This window comes from Bos grunniens, chromosome 2 (genome assembly GCF_055505025.1).
Source record: "Bos grunniens cultivar Pamir isolate PY7600 chromosome 2, Bosgru_T2T1.0, whole genome shotgun sequence".
Classification (NCBI taxonomy): domain Eukaryota; kingdom Metazoa; phylum Chordata; class Mammalia; order Artiodactyla; family Bovidae; genus Bos; species Bos grunniens.
In genome coordinates, this window is record NC_141166.1 from 57,320,419 (window position 1) to 57,342,745 (window position 22,327).

Here is a 22,327-nt window from a genome sequence, read left to right on the forward strand (position 1 = left end):
GACAAATCATTCAATTCAGTATATCAATGCCAAAAAAGAAAAAAACAACAACAAGGTATCCTCATTCTTCAAGTCTCTAAAAATGAAATATGAGTTTTGGGTTAATGTGAATAGAGCAAGTATGACTGCTACACACAGCACTGGCAGCAAAAAACTTCTTATCTCAGTGGCTCATATTATTCTGGTAAATGCCAATGAATGGTCTAAAATGATATCGTTGGGCTCACAAGCAACCCTCCTTTTATATCCAAGTATAAAAGTAACTCACAACATATCTTTGTGTGGGCCGACAAAGAACACTCTAATTAAGAAGCAAGCAGCAAATATGAGAAAAACAGAAATAAGCAGGGCAAAGACAGCTATGCCTTTGAAGAACAAAGTACATTTTCCATGTGGCAGACCTAAGAATATTTGCACTGCATTGAAAACTATCGAAATTTCATTTATATTCACGATCTTCCTGTGTCTCTTCCTCCCTTATACAAATGAATATTTATAACACCCCACAAAGATTAGTTAGCATTTGTTAGTGTTCAGATAGAGAACAAGGTGCCACACTTGTGGCATGATCAAGTGTCATGCTTATTTACTATTATTATTAACTAAAAAGACAAGTATGTAAAACCCCAAAGAATCAAAGAAACCAGAAACAGAATAAGAATAAAAGGGAAATAAACTGTTCACCAAATGTTTGTATATATTACTTTTTAAAAAATCAGGATCAGGGCCAATGGAATTGTAAGATACTACATTGGTATAAATTATAATTAAAAATAAGGAAATACAAACAAGTTCCCAGATAGTGTTCTCTTTCTGATGAGAATTGAAACAAAGTTTTGGCAGCAATAGACAGAATTATTTCAATTTAGAATTAAAGGACCTGTCATTCCTTTGCATGCCTTGACTACTACCACCACAACCAATGTACACATACATGACTATTCTACAGTTATTCCAACCACAATACATTCTTACTGATTGCTATTAGAGAAAAAAAAAATCTGTCATTTTCATCAGTCTCCAGAGAGTCATATTTAATTCTCTATATTCTTTAATGTTCATTTCACACTTTTATTGTGAAAAGTCCAACATGTGTGTTTATAGACAACGGACAACAGGTACATTAACAATATCTGTTTCTCTAGTGCTTTGAATTTTTCAAAATGCTTTCACAGATGTTTGGACTACTATTCAAGTTATGAGACAATGTTCCTCCAGCATACAATGTAAGTAGTTCCTGGAGAATAGGATTTTTTTTTAAGATCCTCAAAAGTAAGTAACATTAGATATACACATAATTAGACCTTATCATAAGACTGCTTACACTTAACTATATTAAAACATTTATAATTCTTATTAGTAATACTTTATTCTGTGAAGCAAAGAGGATGGACATGACAAAATTATACCCAGAATTCACTTGTTAGTGTAATCTATATTAGTTGAAAATTCTGTAAATGAACCAAATTAAAAAAAAAAAAAAAAAGACCTTTTAGGTCTGAAAGACCCTAAAAGCTTGCCTTCTATGTAGGCGGGGTTTAAAGTAGATTTCAAACCCTGTTGTTAAAATGTTTCTGGTAATTGCTCTAAAAATCCTGCCTGATCTTCCGCAAACCCAAATTTGGGATGCAGCCATAGGATGCAGGGTGTGGTGGGAGGCCAAACGGAACAGATTGTCATCACTATAAATCCACAGCTACCAACCTCAATAGTATTCTGACGTCACCATGGTTCCCTCAGCTCTCTCTCCCTCTCTCCAAGAACAAACATTTCCTATCTTCTCCATGCTCTGAAATCTCATGGCCTCACGCCAAGCCCACAACTCACTCTTAGCAGAAAGCCTTCTTTCATATGCCTGAAGATGGAAACCAACAGACAGAAAATCTCTCGACCTCCTCCAACCATGACTATAAACCTACCTACTTGCCGCTCAATGACCTGCTTTTTTGGAGAAGATGCTCCTCCTTCCACAAGCCTAATCTACCACCTGCACTGACAGCTCCATCTCTTTCCAGGGATCTCACTTTATTGTCCTTTTCCACTCTCCTGTATCTACTTCAAACTTTCCTTCTTTACTGGATCTTTTCTATCAGTTGCCAAACATGCTCTACTCCAAATAGTTCTCTGACTTTTAAATCTCAAAGCCAATAAAATATTCTTAAAAGGTGAAAAGGAAGTCACCAGTATGGGCTACCAACAGTTTATTGTCCCCGACTGCAAACAATAAAACAATCCAACCATCTACTATTATCATTTACTAAATAAAAAGACATTTTAACACCAAAAGAATGAAAATTAGAAAGGAAGTGATGTAAATGGACACCGCTTATCTTAACACTCTTTTGGCTTTGATAGAGATGATGGTTAAGAACTTATTGAAATACTCCCCTCCTTTGACTTCTGATACTATACTATGCTGGATTTTCTCTTTTCTGGCCACTTTTCAGCTATTTCAAATCCTAAAAGATGATGCTATGAAAGTGCTGCACTCAATATGCCATCAAATTTGGAAAACTCAGCAGTGGCCACAAGATTGGGAAAGGTCAGTTTTCATTCCAATCTCAAAATGACAAAGAATGTTCAAACTACCACACAATTGCATTCACCTCACACGCTAGCAAAGTAATGCCCCAAATTCTCCAAGCCAGGCTTCAACAGTACATGAACTATGAACTTCCAGACTTTCAAGCTAGATTTAGAAAAGCCAGAGGAACCAGGGATCAAACTGCCAACATCTGCTTGATCATCAAAAAAGCGAGAGAGTTCCAGAAAAACATCTGTTTTGCTTTATTGACTATGCCAAAGCCTTTGACTGTGTGGATCACAACAAAATGTGGAAAATTCTTACAGAGATGGGAATACCAGATCACCTGACCTGTCTCCTGAGAAATCTGTATGCAGGTCAGGAAACAACAGTTAGAATTGGACATGGAAAAAAAGACTGGTTCCAAGTCACGAAAAGAGTACGTCAAAGCTGTATATTGTCACCCTGCTTATTTAACTTATATGCAGAGTGCATCATGAGAAATGCTGGGCTGGACGAAGCACAAGCTGGAATCAAGATTGCTGGGAGAAATATCAATAACCTCAGATATGCAGATGACACCACCCTTATGGTAAAAGTGAAGAACTAAAGAGCCTCTTGATAAAAGTGAAAGAGGAGAGTGAAAAAGTTGGCTTAAAGCTCAACATTCAGAAAACTAAGATCATGGCATCTGGTCCCATCACTTCATGGCAAATAGATGGGGAGACAATGGCTATTTTGGGGGGCTCCAAAATCACTGCAGATGGTGACCGCAGCCATGAAATTAAAAGATGCTTACTCCTTGGAAGGAAAGTTATGACCAACCTAGACAGCATATTAAAAAGCAGAGACATTACTTTGTCAACAAAGGTCCGTCTATTCAAGGCTATGGTTTTTCCAGTAGTCATATATGGATGTGAGAGTTGGACTATAAAGAAAGCTGAACACCGAAGAATTGATGCTTTTTAACTGTGGTGTTGGAGAAGACTCTTGAAAGTCCCTTGGACTACAAGGAGATCAAGCCAGTCAATCCTAAAGGAAATCAGTGCTGAATGTTCATTGGAAGGAGTGATGCTGAAACTCCAATACTTTGGCCACTTGATGCAAAGAACTGACTCATTGGAAAAGACCCTGATGCTGGAAAAAGACTGAAGGCGGAGGAGAAGGGGACGACAGATGAGATGGTTGGATGGCATCACCAATGTGATGGACATGAGTTTGAGTAGGCTTCGGGAGCTGGTGATGGACAGGGAAGCCTGGCATGCTGCAGTCCATGGGGTCACAAAGAGTCGGACAGAACTGAGTGAGTGAAATGAACTGAACTACTCTATCCTACTTTTAAAATGGGAGTTTCTTACGGTTCGTTCTCATTTCACTGTCCCCTGGAGCAATCTCACATACGTCCCCACAGCTTTGAATCTTTCAGACTGATCCCTCATGAAATTCTATCTCCAGCTTAGACCACTCTTCTAAATTCCAGACCTGTATCTGATACTTACTCAATATCATTACTTGGACATCTCATAAATACAGACATGCCAAAAAGATGTTACCTTTCACACACTGCTAACTGCCTACCCATTATCCATTTCCTACCCTGTCAGTATGCACTAATAGAATCTCTTATTTGTTAGGGATAGTAATCAGTCTTAATTAAAAACTCATCCCCTAGATTCCCTTATATCTAGTCTGGCCAGTGAGTATATGGGTTTCTGGGAAATTTCTTTCACATGGTTTAGGTGTCACTCTTTCCTTTATTCTTCTACTTTGACCATACAAGAGAGACCAAGAATGAAACACCTATCTGGCAACTATAAGGTCGCAGGCATGAGGTCTAACATGCAGACAATAAGGATGGTCGCAGCAGAGCATACCTTTCTGATGGCACTAGTACTGGACTGTCTACCCCCAGACTTGTTATATGAGAAAAATAATCCCATTTGTCTAAACCACTGTTAATCAACCTCCTGATTTCTAGAGTCAAACAGATCCTTAACTGTCAAAACCAAAATGAATTTCTTTCTGTACTCACAAAGTTCACTTCTCCATCACAGTAAAGCAGGAGCATCCTCCCTATTGTTTCTACTAAAAACCTGGTGGTCAATTTGATATCTCATCTTTTTATCCATCAAATACTTGCTTGACAAGCAAATACTTGACAAGCATCCAACACATGCTTGTCAATTTCATCTCTAAAACCTGTTATCTACCTTTTTCACTTCTAATGCCCTATTCTAAACCACTACCACATCTCATTTTGGGCTCAGAACTTCAACTCTTGCCTTCCTCTAATTTGTTCTCCGTAGAGCAGTGTCATGTCATGTCTCTTCTAAAAAGTCAAGTTTCCAACTGCACTATGAATAGTCAGTCCAATATGGATATAAAACCCTACATATAAATGGCATATAAAACCCTACATAGATTTTTGCCCAACTGTGTTCAGAGGACTAACTGCAGCAGAAACACCTAGGGTGCTTAATAAAAATGCAGATTTCAAAAGCAATCGTCGGTGTTGGACTTTAGGAATGTCCACTTTATAATTAGGACACTTAACAATTCGGATGCAGGGTAACCCTACATAATGTGATCTTCTAAGACACATCTAGGGCCTATCTCCACTTACCTTGCCTCACCACATTTGCTTACTTTCACTTTCTTAAATGTGCTAATAAACTCCTTTCTGTCCTGGGGCCTTTCTAAAACCAGACTATCCTATTAATCCTACTCTACCCTTTCTCTTGGGTTTCCCTGATAGCTTAGCAGTAAAGAATCCACTTGCCAACGCAGGAGATGGGGGTTTGGTCCCTAGGTCATGAAGATGCTCTGCAGAAAGAAACGACAACCCATTCCAGGATTCTTGCCTGGGAAATCCCATGGACTGAGGAGTCTGATGGGATACAGTCCATGGTGTGGCATAAGAGTCAGACTTGACTTAGCGACCAAACAACAACCCTTCCTCTAACTCATTCTAAATTTAACTATTACCTTCCATGGAAAACAACGATACTGAATCATCCAGGTAAAATGAGGTTTTCATGTTATACCCTCTCCTAGCACTCTACTCTGTACTTTTCTTTCATCTATCATATTTGATTAGTATTTTTAAAAGATGAATTAAAGATACAGCTTACTATTGATGTTTCTCCTGCATCCATTCCCTTTCTGCCTAGAGGTGAGCTTCACTGAAAACTGGAGTGCATGTTCTTATACTTTAACTACATTGTGTATTTGTCTCATAAAGTCTGTTATGGGTATATAAAAACAGTGTCACAGAATATACCATTTCACCTTCTTTACAGCAGTTAAAAAAACTAGAACTACATATATCAGTATGAAGAAATTACTTATATTAAATTATTTTAGTAATTCTTTATTCAATATATCTGCATCCCCTTCTAGATTGCGAACACCAAGAGCTGTATTGTACTTGTCTCATTAACTGCTGCCTATCTTAAGCACTTTGCAGTTTCTTGAACATAAGAAGCAATAAATAAACATTGGTTGAATGAAGAACTAATTCATAAGTGAATAATAAGATAACGCTGAAGTTGATTTATATAAAATCTGAGCTACTCTGCCAAGTTAAGTTGGCTAAATACCTTGAACTAATTCTGTTATGCGATTTAAACAAAAACTAATAAATACTGAGATAATCAGTTCTTAATAGGAAGAACAAAAAAATAATTTTAAAGGTTATGTATTAATTTATATAAAGGGATCTAATATTGGACACTGATGGGGGACCTACATATAGTAGCAGGAAAGAGGAGAAAACACACATAAGAGGAAAACAAAATTCTTGGTGGAGAAGAGATGTAAAACTATTTGGTAACTAAGTATAACAGGGACTAACAATATTGAAGAGAAAACCCAGAGGCCAGAAGAGTCTTAGCTACTTTCTTACAGCTACATTAAGTGGGAAAGCAACTTCACAGAAAAAAATGGACTGTCTGACCACTTTTGTACCACACTATTGGTACAAATACATTATACATTAATACATTATTATAAAAGCAATTCTGGGAGAAAACAGATGGAAAATGCATTCATTTACCACTCATCTGCCAGAGTAAGTGCACTGGGAAAGGAAGAAGCTATTTTTTAAAATACACTTTAATAACAAAATTGTTTCTTCATGATCTAGTATATATGGCATGTTTTTGTGATTTTTTTGCTTACAGTTACCATTGTCATTAAAGTAAAAATTAAACATATAGAAGGACAACTGTAAACGGCTCTAAATGATGATAGAATATTTCATTTTTTTCATCACTGAATCATTCTCATTCTATTGGTTTCCAAAAAAAAAAATTTATACTAAAAACAAGTACAGATGTGAACAAAGATACATTCATTTTTGCATAATGAAGTTCCAGATCATTGAACAATTATACATAAAAAGGATTAATGAAAGCCCTGAACTTTGATCTCTGTGAAAAATCAGGATTTATAAAAGTTTTAATAAATTGAGTTTAGCTAACAGACATTTAGACAAGGCAAACAAAAGGACTGAAAGTGCATCTTTTGCATCTGGAAGAGGAGGGAACTCTTCCAAACTCATTTTACAAGGCTATCATCACCGCAATACCAAAATCCGACAAAAGACATCACAAAAAAAGAAAATGACACATCAGTATCCTTGATGATTACAGATGCAAAAATCCTCAACAAAATATTAGCAAAGCAAATTTAGCAATCACTAAGAGGGTCATACACTGTGATCACGTGAGATTTACTGCAGGGGTGCAAGGATGGGTCAATATGCACAAATCAGTCAATGTGTTACACTAGATTAACAAAATAAAGGATAAAAATCATATGGTCATCTCAATAGATACAGAAAAAGCATTTGACAAAATTCAACATCCATTTATGATTTAAAAAAAAAAAAACCTCTCAACAAAGTGGGGAATGTATGTACCTCAACATAATAAAGAGCATATATGACAAGTCCACAGTTAACACCATACTTAATAGTGAAAAGTTGGAAGCTTTTCTTCTAAGATCATAAAGAAAATAAAGATGTGCACTTTCACTATTTTTAATTCAATATTGTACTCTAAGTTCTAGACAAAGCAAACAGAGAAGAAAAAGATAAGAAATCCAAACTGGAAAGAAAAGAGTAAAACTGTTACTATCTGCAGAAGACATATTATACATAGAAAACCCTAAAAGCTCCATCAGAAAACTGCTAGAACTAACAAATTCACTGAAGTTGTAGGATACAAAATCAATACACAAAAGTCTGTTGCATTTCTATACACTAATAACAAACTATCAAAAGAGAGAAATTAAGAAAACAATCTCATTTGCAATTACATTGAAAGGAATGAAACACCTAGGAATAAATTAAACCAAGGAGATGAAAGACCTATACATTGAAAACTACAAGATTAATGAAAGAAACTGAAGACAACAAAAACAGATAAATATTTCATGTTCAAGGTCTAAAATACTGGTAAAACATCCACACTTCTCAAAGTAATATACAGATTTAATGCAATTCCTATCAAAATTCCAATGGTATTTTTCACAGAAACCGAAAAAAACCACCTCTAAAATTTGCACAGAACCACAAAGATCCAAAATATTCAGGGCAATCTTGAGAAAGTCCCTGATGCCAAACCATATTAAAAACTATATTAATTAAAACAGGTTGGTATTGGCATAAAAACATATACAGAGATCAGTGGATTAGAATAGAACCCAGATATAAACCCACACAGATATAGTCAATTAATTTATAACAAAGGAGCAAAAAAATACACAATAAAGGACAGTCTCTTCAATAAATGGTGTTAGGGAAACTGGACAGCTACATGCAAAGGAATAAAAGAGGACCACTATCACATACCATACCCAAAAACGAACTCAACGTGGATTAAAAACTTGAAACTAAAACCCCAAATCATAAAACTCCCAGAATAAAACAAGCAGTAAGCTTCTTCACATGAGTCTTGGCAATAATCTTTTTGAATCCGACACCAAAAGCAAAAATAAACAGACTACCTCCAACGAAAAACCTTCTGCACAGCAAAGGAGACCATCAACAAAATGAAAAACAAACTACTTAATAGGAGAAAATATTTGTAAACCATGTGTGATAAGGGGCTAATATCCAAACTATGTAAATAATTCATACAACTCAACAGTACATTAAAAAAGTCCAACTAAAAAATGAGATCTAAAAAGACATTTTCCCAAAGACATTCAGATGGCCAAGAGGTACATGAGAACATGTTCTGCATTATGATCAGGGAAATGCAAATCAAACCACAATGAAATATCCCACCTGATAGGGTATTATCAAAAAAATACAGAAACAGAAGTAGGTGAGGATACAGAGAAAAAGGAATCCTTGGGCATTGTTGGTAGTAATGTAAACTGGCACAGCCACTATGGCACAGCATGGATGTCATTCAAAAAATTAAAAACAGAACTACCGTATGATCCAGCAATTCCATTTCTGGGTATTTACTGAAGAAAATGTGCTGACTTGAAAAGATATATGCACCCCCACATTCACTGCAGCATTATTTACAATAGTCAACACAGAAACACAGTCCTGTCAACGGATGAGTGGATATAAAATTGTGACACACACACGTATACACACAGTAGTATAGAAACATAAAAAAGAAGGAAACCCTCCTATTTAAGACAACACAGATGGACTTCAAGGGCTTTATACTACATGAAGTAAGGCACAGAAAGGCAAATACTATGATCTTTCTCATATTTGGAACCTAAAAACAAGCTCATAGATATAGAGGACAGATTGGTGGTTCCAAGAGGTGGGGGCGGAGGGTGGGGGAAATGGGTGAACACAGCTGACCCTTGAACACAAGTCTGAACTGTGTGGGTCAACATCTGTATGTCCCCCCCCCCCAATAAATACATACTACATATAGTATTATAGAATCTGCCAGTTGGTTGAATCCATGGATGCAGAACCAAGGGCACAGAAGGTCTACTGTAAAGCTGTATGTGGATTTTCAACAGCATGGGAGATCAGGGCCCCTTATCCCTGTGTTGTTAAAGATCAACTGTATATATATCTGGTTATGTTTTTTCAAAAATATGACACAAAATTTTAAAGCACTGTGTTTGAGACCCCAAACCAACTTCTAGAACAAAAAATGAGTCTATCAGAATTAGGTAGAAATATTGCAAACGGGCTATTATCACAGTATCACTTCTTAAAGAAGTTCTTTATTGCTTACTGTACTTAAAAATTTGTTTTTAACATTCTAAAAAAATAAAAGCTGTCTATGAATAAGTAGTCCAGGTGGTCATTAACTCCCAGATATCCAGGTGAGTCAGGTTTTTACTTCATTAAACAATTAACAATGTAATGAAACAGACTGAAGTTATTTAGCTTTTTGGGGGAGTGCTTGCTTAACAAAGTTTGAGATTTTCAAATTATTAAGACAGAACAGTGACATACGTTCTTTTTTGTAGATACAACACTATTTGACATTACCTTATGCAATTACTTATCTAGCCTGTTTTTTGCTATACTAACTCCTGGTGTATATGGTCTATAAGATTGTGTCTTGTGATCTTGCCCAGAAGACAAAACAATTCCTGGCTTGTAGTGGCTGCTCCATAATTACTGCATGAAGGCAAATGAACAAAAGAATAAATTTCTGCACCGATTTTGTATGTTATTTGTAAAACACTTTCAAACTTCTCTGGTAGTACCCGCCTTTCTCCCTTTTCATTGCATCTCTACAAAAGCAGCTGTCTAGCGCAAAATTAATTACAACATGGTCACTAGATTTGGCCCCAAGTCCTGTAAAACCTGTTCGCTTTTGTGCATTGTAGCCAGCAACTTAATGAAGATAGCTATTGCAGAGTTTTCTGATCAGAAGGAACAAAGGTAATTACTTCATAGTCAAAACCAGTCCTTTCTCCTAGTGACATATTCTGCTGAACATACACAGTCAACAAGAAGCTTAATGAGATGGTTTTAAAGTGAACTTTAAAAAAATTCATGTTTAGACTCTTATGCTTACATTTAGTCATCTATTTGGTAGGAGTGGGTTAACAGATAATTGTATTTTTAAATGGATGTCAGGATTTGAAGGGTGAATTTTATTAACTGATCAAATTGAAAATATTTGAGATTTTTAAAGAATACTAGAAAATAAGTGGTAGACTGAGTCAATACACAAAAATCTCCTTTACCTACATTAGACTTGAGCCTTAAAATTGTATGTCAAACTCATTTGGCATTATTTATAGACAAGTCAACATCTATAATCATTACTTATTGAAAAAAAGCTGACAGTGACATCAAAATGTTGGCTATTTTTTTCTTTGTACATGAGCCAAACTTACAATGGATAAAATTGAAAATCTGAAATGTTCTAGAAGTTTGTTTGAGGGCTCAAGGATATTCAGATGCCAGTGATGTTTAATGTGCTTCCTCATATATAGCACAGAAAACTCCACACTGTCAATCCTAGAGTTATAGAATGGAGGCACCCTCCCTGCTTCTACAGATTGTGATCATCATAGGGAGAAGAACTTTGCCTCTTACAGCAGCATCTCTAACACCTAACATACTGCCTGAACAGTGTGTGTGTAAATACGAAAAGAAAAGCAAATCAAGACTCAAAATTCATGCCCATAGGATATCACATCAGGCTACCCATTTAAATTGTATGCCCAACTAACTGCCCAGCACTCACTGATGTTTTTTAAGTGAAAAAAATGCTAGGTAAACCAAAAGTTTCAATTATCAAAAACTTCTGCAGAAGATTCCAAATTCTTAACTAACACAAAATTCTAAGCCTCACAATGGCAGTAAGAACTTTTGCATAGCAAAAACTACAAAACACAGTATGCAAACAATAGCAGCTCTACATCCAAAAGGCCCTACACACACAGTAAATCTATACTAACATGAAAGCAAGCAGATCATTACAGTACAAAGTCCAACATGTAAGGGATACAAAATAAATAACAGTGATGGTTCTGTGGCAGATATATACAGTGGATACAAAATAAAATTGCACAACAGAGACAAAAATTAAAGCTTCTTCAGTTTTTATTACTTGGCTAAAAACACTGCAATTAGTTTTTTCTCCCTTGTTTCTCCTTTAGGTGAAAAATAAAAAATGTCACACAATGACTATTGTAATAGCATGCTTTAGTAGAAACACTTCAAAAACAGGTAATAGAAAGTTAAGCTCTACTTCCTGCCTCATGAAAACTGTTCTCTGAAGTTTCTCCTTCAGGTAAAAAGAGGAAACATTAGGCAGAAATATTTTATTGGTATGATTAAGTGGGTTAATGGTATTAGTGAAAAGAATTTTAACAAAATCATTTGTCCTACAACTTCAAAGGATGTCAATAAAGTTCCATTCTGCAGAAACTGTAACATGTATTCATTTCACTTCAAAGCAGAAAATATTATTTAGTTCATTTCTGTAAATTATAAATCTTCTACACAGTCCTGGATCCACAGATGCATGTATTCAAAGTCAATTGTAAAATAAATTACCAACAAGTTACATCATATTGATGTTTATACTTTATCAATTGTGAATTAAAAAAAATAACATTTTAAAGAAAATAAAAGTAGAGTGACAAATGTTAACAACATGTAACGATTTTGAAATTAACCTACCAGCAATATGAAGGTCTGAAAACAAAAGCCTATTTTATGAGCAACTCTGATATAATTTTTAAAGTTATTTCATTTTAAGCCCAAAATGAGTTATTGTTAGGAAAAGATGAAAAAGAAACAATACTCAAGATGAACAGATTTTGAGTTTTTCAATTAGGATTCTTTAATTTTGAAAGACTACAAGAAAAAACAAAACAGACCTTGGATGTAATTAAATTAATAAGTGATATAATTCTATCCATCATTAATCCCCCTTAATGGATAAAAGACTTAAGTTTTATGTTATCCCCTCAAAGGACGAATTGTAGTGATCCTTATGGATGATTTATGAAAGGCACACACAAAACAATGAAAACTCGTCATTTGAAGCTAAGGAAAAGTTTAACAAGAGACCGAAAATCATGATTTTAATTTGGATCTTACAATGGAATACCCAAACATGAATAGTTATATCTGCGTAACTAATGCTAGTATTTCAGCATCATTCTAATTTAATAGATAAAACGCGAAAGCAAGCATTCAATACAAGCAAGCTTATACTGAATGAGTCAGTTTCTTAAAAGTTCAGGGTCTCACTTATACAAACTTGGGGGCAGAAGAGTTTCCTAGACAAGTTTAAATTTTGAGAAGAAACAGTAGATTTTTTTTTTAAAGAATAATAATAAAGTTTTAACATTTAAATCAACTCTTTAAAAAATTAATGCATTTCAAGGACAGCAATATATATCTCCTTCATAAAAAAAAAAAATCCCAGAACTATAAAGTATACTGATACTGAGGATAATACACACAATAAAGTAACAGGCAACTACGGAGCCTTTTTCTGAAGCCACTCAAAAGAACCAAATATCTAAAGCAGAAACAATGGAACTAGCTAGGTATTTTGCACAGTATGTGATGGGAAAATCTAACTGGAAAAAAAAAATTTTCCAGAAAACATATTTTTGGAACTCCAATAACCTTTTCGGTACTTGAAAATCTTTTTTACTTATATATTTAGCCTAATCTCAAAGCAATTTATTTTAAAAAGCCAAGGGTGCAATATTTATTTTTAGAGTCACATTTCTGTTACCCTTTTAGTTTCTTTCAAAGATTCTGGGGTCATGATTTATTTGTAGAACTACTGTATACTTGTGACATACATTTCTAGCTTTATTAGTCTTTATAAATGTGGCATATAACTATATATTAGAAAAATACAATTAGTTTTAATAAACAATGATGGGATGATTAGTTTGCCAAATAACTTACAATCATATTAACCAGTACTGCCAATTATACCTGGAGAATTCCATGAAAAGAGGAGCCTGGTGGGCTACAGTCCACAGGGTCACAAAGAGTCAGACACGACTGAAGTGATTTAGTGTGCATGTGCGTGCACACACACACAAGATAAAAATAACCAACAAATAAAAGGCTGTCCCAAAATACATAAAATAAACCAACCCTATCAAAGAAGGTGGGGGGAGTAAATGTGCTAATTGAGAAAGTAAGGTGCTACCTGGAAAAGCGGGTTGGGAGGAATGGGAATTTGTGGTAGATAACCTTCAAGATTCCTTTCCAGCTCAACCATGTGATTCTAATAAATTACAAAACTACAGTAAATTAAAGAACAAAGACCTAGAACAGCTGAACTGTATTTTAAAAATAAAAGAAATTCTTCAGCTATTTATAGGATATGAATTAAAATTATAACTAAGAGTTTCAAGTAGAATTGTTAGGCAGGAGAGATTTTCACTATATAAAAAATCTCCAGAAATATAATAAATAGAAATTTAAAACTGTTTCAGGTAAGAATTTTCCCTTTTAAAAGCTAAGCCTTCCAAACAGGTAATTTCAACCAGCTGAGACATTAGGACTGAAAATATTTTAGCAAGGTTTTACTTGATGAAATAAAAATCATTATTTTTTTGATAATACTATGTCCAGAAAAATAAGATCCTCAGATATTAAAATTTGACTTAAGTATACCAAAATTGTTCTTTACCACTGAGATTGTAACTAAAATACTTCCAAATTAGTAGATGAAATTTAAAGTTTAAAGTCTAATAATAATACCAACATTATGAGATCAACTGCCAGAATTTGTCATTTTGTTACTCTTTCCTTTGAGCCTCCATGCTGGACTGCTTACAAGTTCATCAAAGTACTTGGAATCAAGGATCATTACTTGTTCATTTTTTTTTTAATGTAACCAAATGTAACAGTTCCCAACAAGAAGTGTTTTGTATATTATGCCCAAAATACCAAAAATGCAATGTGCCAAGTGCTAATTAGTAGTCTATTCATTTTAATTAAAGATAAATGGATTAGGAAACCATTATAAAAGTTGTGATCAACACTGGTTTTACATCTTTTACATATCTTAAAAATCTCCATAGCTACAACTTATTAAAATTACTAGGATAACAATCTACAATAAGGTAAACTAATCAACCTTAAACTTCCTTTCATATGCTCATAAAACATAAATTTAGAAAGGAACATTTTTAAACTACAGGAAGAGAATCAATTCATTAAATAAAGACTTACATCAGTCTATTTAATATTTTTTTTAAGTAAGTACCTTTTCTATTACTATTTAAGAACTCTAAAAAAAATCAAGTTTTGCGAGCTCTGTTTTATACTGGATAATTTTGTCCTAGATTTACAGTATTTTTAAGAATTAAGAATTCCAGACTAAGACAGTGTTAATTCCTGCCCTTCTCTTCTCCAGGGAATCTTCCCAACCCAAGGATCAAACCCAGGCTTCCCACATTGCAGGTGGATTCTTTAACCATCTGAGCCAGCAGGGAAGTTCAGTATATTCCTAAACTTCTTCAATGTGCACTGTATGCTATTCACATTAATAAACTACAACTAGGGCAGAGAGAGGGAAAAAAGGATTAAATTCCTTCCATTTCTAAACAGTGTAGAAAGCAAATGTAACTGTGTTACAATTTAAAATAAAAGTGGTTGAACTTGATATACTTGAATCTATGTTCATGCATAATTTTGGCTTTGAACTACATGACAGTGAATGGACAAAAGTCTACTCTGAAAAAATCTGAGTAAAAATCTGAGGGATGGGCCATGATGAATCATAACAAGCCCCACCTCCAATTCATCTGGTTTTAATTAAATATTACACTTAATATAAAATGGTAAAGGAAGAACTGAATAGAAAGCATGTTATTCATTAAAAAATTAAAAAATGTGCACAAGTTTTGGAATAAAGTTATTCCATAGAGTAAACTGTTGTAACTAAGAAGTCCATTATTTAAGTTGTATACAATCCTTCCATATAATAATTTTGGAAACTAAAGTCAGCTTCCACAGGAAATCTGATGTTCTTGCTTTCCCTTTTGTGGAGTTCTCCAATATCATTATTCTCCTCTCTTAACAGTGCTAATAGTGAATGGGAGCAAAACAGAAACCACATATCTTTAAAGGTAAACTGAAACAAGTAAAACATGCTATATTTTATAAGTTCTGGGTCAGCAAAAATTCAAAGTTCTTCTACAACAAAACCTAGATCAATGAACCATTTATACAGGACATACTGTGTAGAAACAACTGGTACTGGTTTTCAGAATATGAATGGATGGATAAAGACATAAATATATAGACATCTATTATATACACGTACACATACATGTATATAAATTATCATGATACAGACTGACAATATCAGTATATATTCAGTGGTTCTTTCCACACACATGCATGCCTATGAAACTGCACTTTCAGACCAAGCTCTCTGAGTTACCTGTTTCAAAGGGACTAAAAACAACAACAAAACAACCCCAAATGTATCTTTAAAAGCTAGTGATCACAAACTTACAAACTGAATATATCATGACACTGGAACTCCCTATTTACTAGTCCCAAACGAACATTATGGAAAAAAATGCCACAGATAAATAGAAATTTCTATAAAGAACAGTATTTTCCCTTCAAACAGTTTTAAAAACGTCACCAATATATTTGGGATGTTTCTCTAGACATGAATGGAAAATTTCTTCAAACAAAAACTTAAAGTACTGTTATTTGACCTACAATGCACATACATTATAATTTGGACCATACTGTAGAACTATACTAAGTTCCTTCTGAAAATTAAATTTCTTAAAAAGTAGTTAAGGTGAATTTCAGTTTTACAGTTTTTCTACTCAACATAAATTCTACTGAGGCTTACAATTCTATTCTAACGCAATAATACTCTGTTTGATTTTAGCAACATTTCTCCTATTCTGGACAACTGATAAAGCAACAATTACACAGTGAATCAGTGATGTTCTTGCTCAGAAAACAGAATCTGTAAATGGAGGAGAGCTTTTTTCCCTAAGTCGTTAAGTGGAAAAACAACAAAAAAAAAAAAATTAGGAAAAAAGTCTTTATTCAATACTTCTAATACAACCAATTGAAAAACATCCTCCCCGAAAGTAAGAAAAAACCCACCAACACTATACTACATTAAAAAAAAAAGAGAATCAAATGAAGCCTTTGAGTATTTCTATAGTTTCTCTTCACAGAAGTCTCAGAATTAACTAAAATTATAAAGCATTTTAATTATATCTTCATAAAGCATGACTTTTAAAGTTAAAATTCCATTTGTTATACTTAAAATGCTGGAGTTGCTTTTATTAAAAAAAACCAATAAAATCAGCTTAAAATAAATTTATTGTACAATACAAAAAGTAGGCATACTGGAAAATAAAAGGTACATTAATATACAAAGCAAATAAAAGAAAGCTAAATAACACAAATGGATTAATCCAAACACTAAGATAAAATGCACAACATTTATGCTAAAAATAAAATATTTCAGAAAGGATATGCATTTCAAATGAAATGTTAATGATGGAAAAAAAAGAAAAACAAATACGCTAACTTCAAAATGCTTGAATATCAAGAATCAGTAATGGCATAAAACATTAAATTCAACAATACTGGGTACTTTTCAATAACTTTATTTGAAAAGGTATTTAAAATACTGAAAGAATCAAAATAATGTTTTTAAATCTGGCAAAGATTTTCCTCTTTTTTTTTTTAAAGTAAAGTTTGAGGACCTATTCACAGTATCTTTCTTCTTCCATTTATACCTTCCTACAAAAACTTCTGGATGCTCATCTTTAACAGGATGAGTAGCTTAGAAAACCCTTCTCCACTGGTGTGTATTTAAGCCTTATCAACATAGTAAATGACACAAATTAACATCATTTTGAAATCTGTACAAACGTGGATACAATATGAAACACGAAATTTTCATTTTATAAAGTAAAACCCACCTCCAAATGAAACAGTAAAATATAACAATTAGAGTGTGGGAGAGGGGAGCCTTTTTTTGGGAAACTACCAATTAAAGACATTCAAGTCCCCAAACCACAAATAGCTCTGTGAATTAATATGAATCACTGTTCAAAGGTATAGCAGAGTTAAGGTATAAATGTATGGAGAGAACAGACACACCACTCTCATGTAAATGGCCAAATCAGAAACATCCAGTTAGGATATGCATCTGCACATCAGAGGAACAATTAGCCATAAAATCCTTGGCTAATATCCTCTAAAACTTACTGCATAACTATTTTTTACATATGTTTAATACTTCAGTTGAGCCAAAAGGCTTTTAAACAAGTTTGGAAGAGAACTTCTTTTCCTAATATCATAGTTCCCAAACTCATATAATCAAGACTTTCTACATCTGTGTTTGCACTTGCATCTAAACCATCTAGGAAAATACTTTTTTGCTACACTGTAATTACTATTTTAGACTTTACCCTACACCACCATGTATGCCATGACACTGAGAAACTATCAAGTTCTCCTTCTGACTCCATCCCTGTCCCTCCAAAATCTTGAAGCTCTTGGGAACTGTGGGGAGAAACAGAGAAGTATATGGAGGAAGGAAGAAGTATGAATAGGATCCTACAAAACTTTACAATTACTTTGTCAAGACAGACTTTAAACATTGTGAATTATCTCAAATTTAGGCTGTGTTGAACCTATAGTCCTCTTAAAAACAAGTTTTGATTCTCAATATTGCATTATTATAACTGAACAAAAGGATTAAAATCTAACAGGCATTTTAGTAGCATACTTACTATCTTCATACTGAATTCATTTCCTAACTACTTTCAAATAAAACAAGCTTTATGAGATGTAATTATAATTTATTGCAAAGTTCATTAGCATTTGTGAAATTATTATAATTATTAAAAGCTAAAAACCAAAATTCACCATTCACACTTAAATATAACACAGAAAAAGTTACGTGGGTAATATGAAAATAAAACTGTTCAGGTAAACATTTCACTTGGAAGGCAGTCACTGCTGCTCCTTCTGAGTAACCATTATAGGTTTTTAACAGTGAAACATGTCATTATCTTACATCAGAAATTCTTTGGCTGGAATGCTTTAGTAACATAAGACACTCCTGTACATAACAATTCTGACAGAACAAAGGAGTTGAAAGTGAAAAAGCAAAGATATTTTAAAGTGTTTGATAAAATTTTAAATAAATTTAAAAAAATTTAAAGCCAAAAAAAAAAAGTAAAGCAAATCTATCTGCTGCTATATTAAATAATTTGGAAATCATAATTATGGCTTTTTATTTTTGTATTTAGCACAGAAATACTTCATATTGCTACTGGAGACACCATGTCAATTTTAAAACTGGAAAATAAAAAAATGTGATGAAATTTGTGAGCTCAATGTGCGGGTTTCAGAATCAAGAAATTACAAATTTCTGTTATTATTTTAAAATGGGATTATTTGACTACATATAGTTAAAATTTTAATTACACCAAGAAAAAATTTAAAGAAATTTTTCATTAAAAAAAAAAGTAAATCTGCTTTATTTATACTTTTTAAAAGACTGACAAATCCACTTTTTAATCTATTAACTTTACACAAAGACTTAAAAAAAAAAAAAAGCTTTATGGCTCCAGCACCCAAGGTTGAAAGCACAAAAAACTCAATAAATATAGTATGCAAAAAAAACTAAAGATGTTTGAAAGGTTAAATGAAGAACATTCTGAAACTAGAACCCATTTCTTTAGCTTTTCTCTCCCAGACTTTCCATTCTATATACTACAGTTGTAGAGATGTCCTCATTTGACTCAGGTGACACTTTTTTCCATACTGTCTCTTTTAAAGCAAGTTCTTGTTGGAGACTTTCATAGTCCAATGGTCCAAAGGAATGCTAGTTGTTCAAGCAACATACATAATTTATTAGTGCACTTGAGTGAAGAAAGGTCCAAGCTATAAAATGGTATTTTTCAATGATGAATGTTATTAAAATCTGTTAGCATTTTCACCCACCACCATTTGATGTTTTGCTCCATGTTACTCATGTTGACGCCCACGGAAGTTTCTATTTTTGTCAACTTTGCATAATTCTCATGTATTATTAAAAGTCACTTTGAAACTAATGACAGGAAAATTTACTTAGTATGTGTTAAAATTTTTTTCTACTTATAAGTGCTTCGCACATATTAGCTTCAAGTCTAGTTAGGTAATTTTATTCTAAACATTTCCACTTGGGATACAAAGGAATTTAAATTCAAAACAAGTCCCTTAATGCAGTAAACAACAATAAAGACAAAAACAAAATCTTGTTCCTGAAATTAAGTCCTGACTCCTTTAAAAAGGAGTATATATGTGCAAAAATATGAAGTCAAACACACTGATAAAAAACAAATATCACTTTAAAATAACAGTGTCAGAACACTGCATTAAACACTTTCTGTAGAAAAATACTTCATCTATAGTGACATATAAAACTTACTATGAAGCTCTATAAGGTCTATCACTAATACTATAACCCCTTTCCACTTATATATCCATCCACATAAAGATAAACTTCACTTTGAGACTATAACTGACAAATATTAAGAGCAAAAATAGGTTTTCTCTTTATAGCATGCAGCACTTTCCAATATGTTTCCTTTTAACAGAGTCAATTCTTAAAAATACTGCTAAAACAGCAGAAAAATGGGGAGGAAACTCTGCTCCTAGGCTAACCAGTTTCAATTTAAATAAAACAGTAATATATAGTATGTATGTCCAGGATGATAACATCAACAATTTAACATTACTCATTTGTTATTAGTGAAAATATGAGGCCACTAACAATTAAGTAAGTTTTATTTAAACTGGTGAACCTCATTTTCACTCTCAAAAAAAGTTACATAATAACCTAAATAAGAATTCTGCTTACCCTCTGATCACCACCTTCTCTTCGAGGATCAAGTTTTTTAGCAAAGTGTCTCAAATTATCATAGTTATGGAAATTACACAGAGAAACAAGATCCTGTAATTAAACAAAACAGGTATTATAAGAAACTGGCTTAGTCAATGGCTATTGTTTTTCCATATTTTAACAAATTTCACTAATACTGTTCAACTTAACTACTATCTCAAAGAAAGTACCACTGCATGTTAATAAAGATGCATAATGTATCAAGAAGACCGAAGTCAAAACGAGAAGACATGGACTACAGGTATTTGAAAATTTACTACCATAATCTTAAGGCTCAGGCACTCAAAATGTGTAACTTTCATTTTCTGTAAAATGGGCATTATAATAATAGGCCACATGAAGTAATTATTCTATCAAGTAACTACAGCACCACAAAAATGTAAAGAAATACTATGGTTACAATGTATTTTAATCTATAAGGAATCCAATGTCATTCTCTAGTTTTTGTAAAATATTAAAAAAACTGAAAAATCAACTGGTATTTTAAAAGGGAAGATCTGCAGAAAAAATTACGATACTCAGTGCAGACTCTAGGAATTAGTAAATGTAAATAAAACCAGAAGATAAAGATACTGAACTAGTTAACAGTAGTAGTAATTTTAAATTGCAGTACTTATTTCCTTTAAAAAAAAAAAAAAAAAAGACTCAATCTTTCACTTATGGTGAGGTTTAAATGACTTCTCCAAGTTTAATGTCTTTTGCTGATCTTTTAGAAACTGAAAACTAATTACAACCATGAAATTAAAACTTAAGCATCAAACAAATTTGTAATTTGTGAGGATGATTATATGGGAGCTGTCTGGTAGAGGCAATTTAAAGCTCCTTTGCAAACACTAACATGGCTATTGAGTAACTGACAGACTGGCAGTGAGAATGCAAACAGTCAAACTATGAAAATGAGTAATAAAGTAGAACCACCAGATGGCTCAACTTATATGATCATTATTTTCATTAAGAAAATATGCTTACATGACAGAAGTGAATTCCCTTAACACTGTTGCCCATCTTGTCCAGAGGAGGAGACCAGCACATCATGCCCATGACATTGGGGACAACTAAAAGAATGCCTCCAGCAACTCCAGATTTTGCAGGAAGACCAACCTGAAAATAGTTTGAAAAAATAGACACTTATGTTAACATTTTAAAATAAGAAAAGTTATATCCAACAATAAGGGAACTGGTTAAAATATTACAGTGTATTTTCATATAGTAGCATTCCAACATTAAAACATAGATAAGTATTAGATTGGTGCAAAAGTAATTGCAGTTTTGCATTGCTGAACTCTGCCATTTGATATTGGAACACACTCTTAAGTGTGGTAATGCTGTACATCATTTTAATGCACATTTCTTGCTTTATGTTTTTTTCTTTTTGTTAATGACTTATAGCATGCATGTGTGCCAAGTCATTTCAGTCATGTCCGACTCTTTGCAACCCCAGGGACTGCAGGAACCACCAGGCTCCTCTGTACATGGAATTCTTCAGGCAGGAATATTGGAGTGGATTGCCATGCGCTCTTCCAAGGGATCTTCCCAACCCAGGTATCGAACACACACATTTCCTGTGGCTCCTGTATGGCAGGCAAATTCTTTATCACTGAATCACTGGGGAAGCCCCAGTGACTTATTACTTGCTGTTTATTTTAGACAGGGGAAGAAATCATGTTAGACAAAAAGCAAATTTCAGTGATTTTCTTATCCGAGTTCAAAATGGGTTGTAAATCAATGGAGACAACACACAACACTAACAACACATTTGGCCCAGGAACTGCTAATGAACGTATAGTACAGTGGTGGTTTAGGCAGTTCTGCAAAGGAGATGAGAGCCTTGAGGATAAGGAGCACAGTAGTTGGCCATCAAAAATAGACAATGACCAACTGAGAGCAGGATGACAATATACAGCCTTGACTTACTCCTTTT

At 33.6% G+C, this 22,327-nt stretch overlaps 1 protein-coding gene across 15 annotated transcripts in view; it reads right to left on the reverse strand.

Annotated features, from left to right (window-relative positions):
- Positions 1-22,327, reverse strand: part of GLS (glutaminase) — a 90,215-nt gene that overhangs the window by 14,415 nt on the left and 53,473 nt on the right. For 8 of the 15 annotated variants that reach the window (XR_015144770.1, XR_015144773.1, XR_015144776.1 and 5 more), the window contains 2 exons: positions 21,376-21,507; positions 20,365-20,457 (listed from right to left, as the gene is read on the reverse strand). Coding sequence is in view for 9 of the 15 variants with exons in the window: in XM_086348762.1 (XP_086204888.1) it covers positions 20,365-20,457; positions 21,376-21,507 (225 nt within the window). In the remaining 6 variants the exon portion in view is untranslated. Of the gene's footprint in view, positions 1-16,522; positions 19,407-20,364; positions 20,458-21,375; positions 21,508-22,327 lie in introns of those variants that run through there. The other 7 variants (XR_015144771.1, XM_086348771.1, XM_086348805.1 and 4 more) reach the window with 4 other exon arrangements.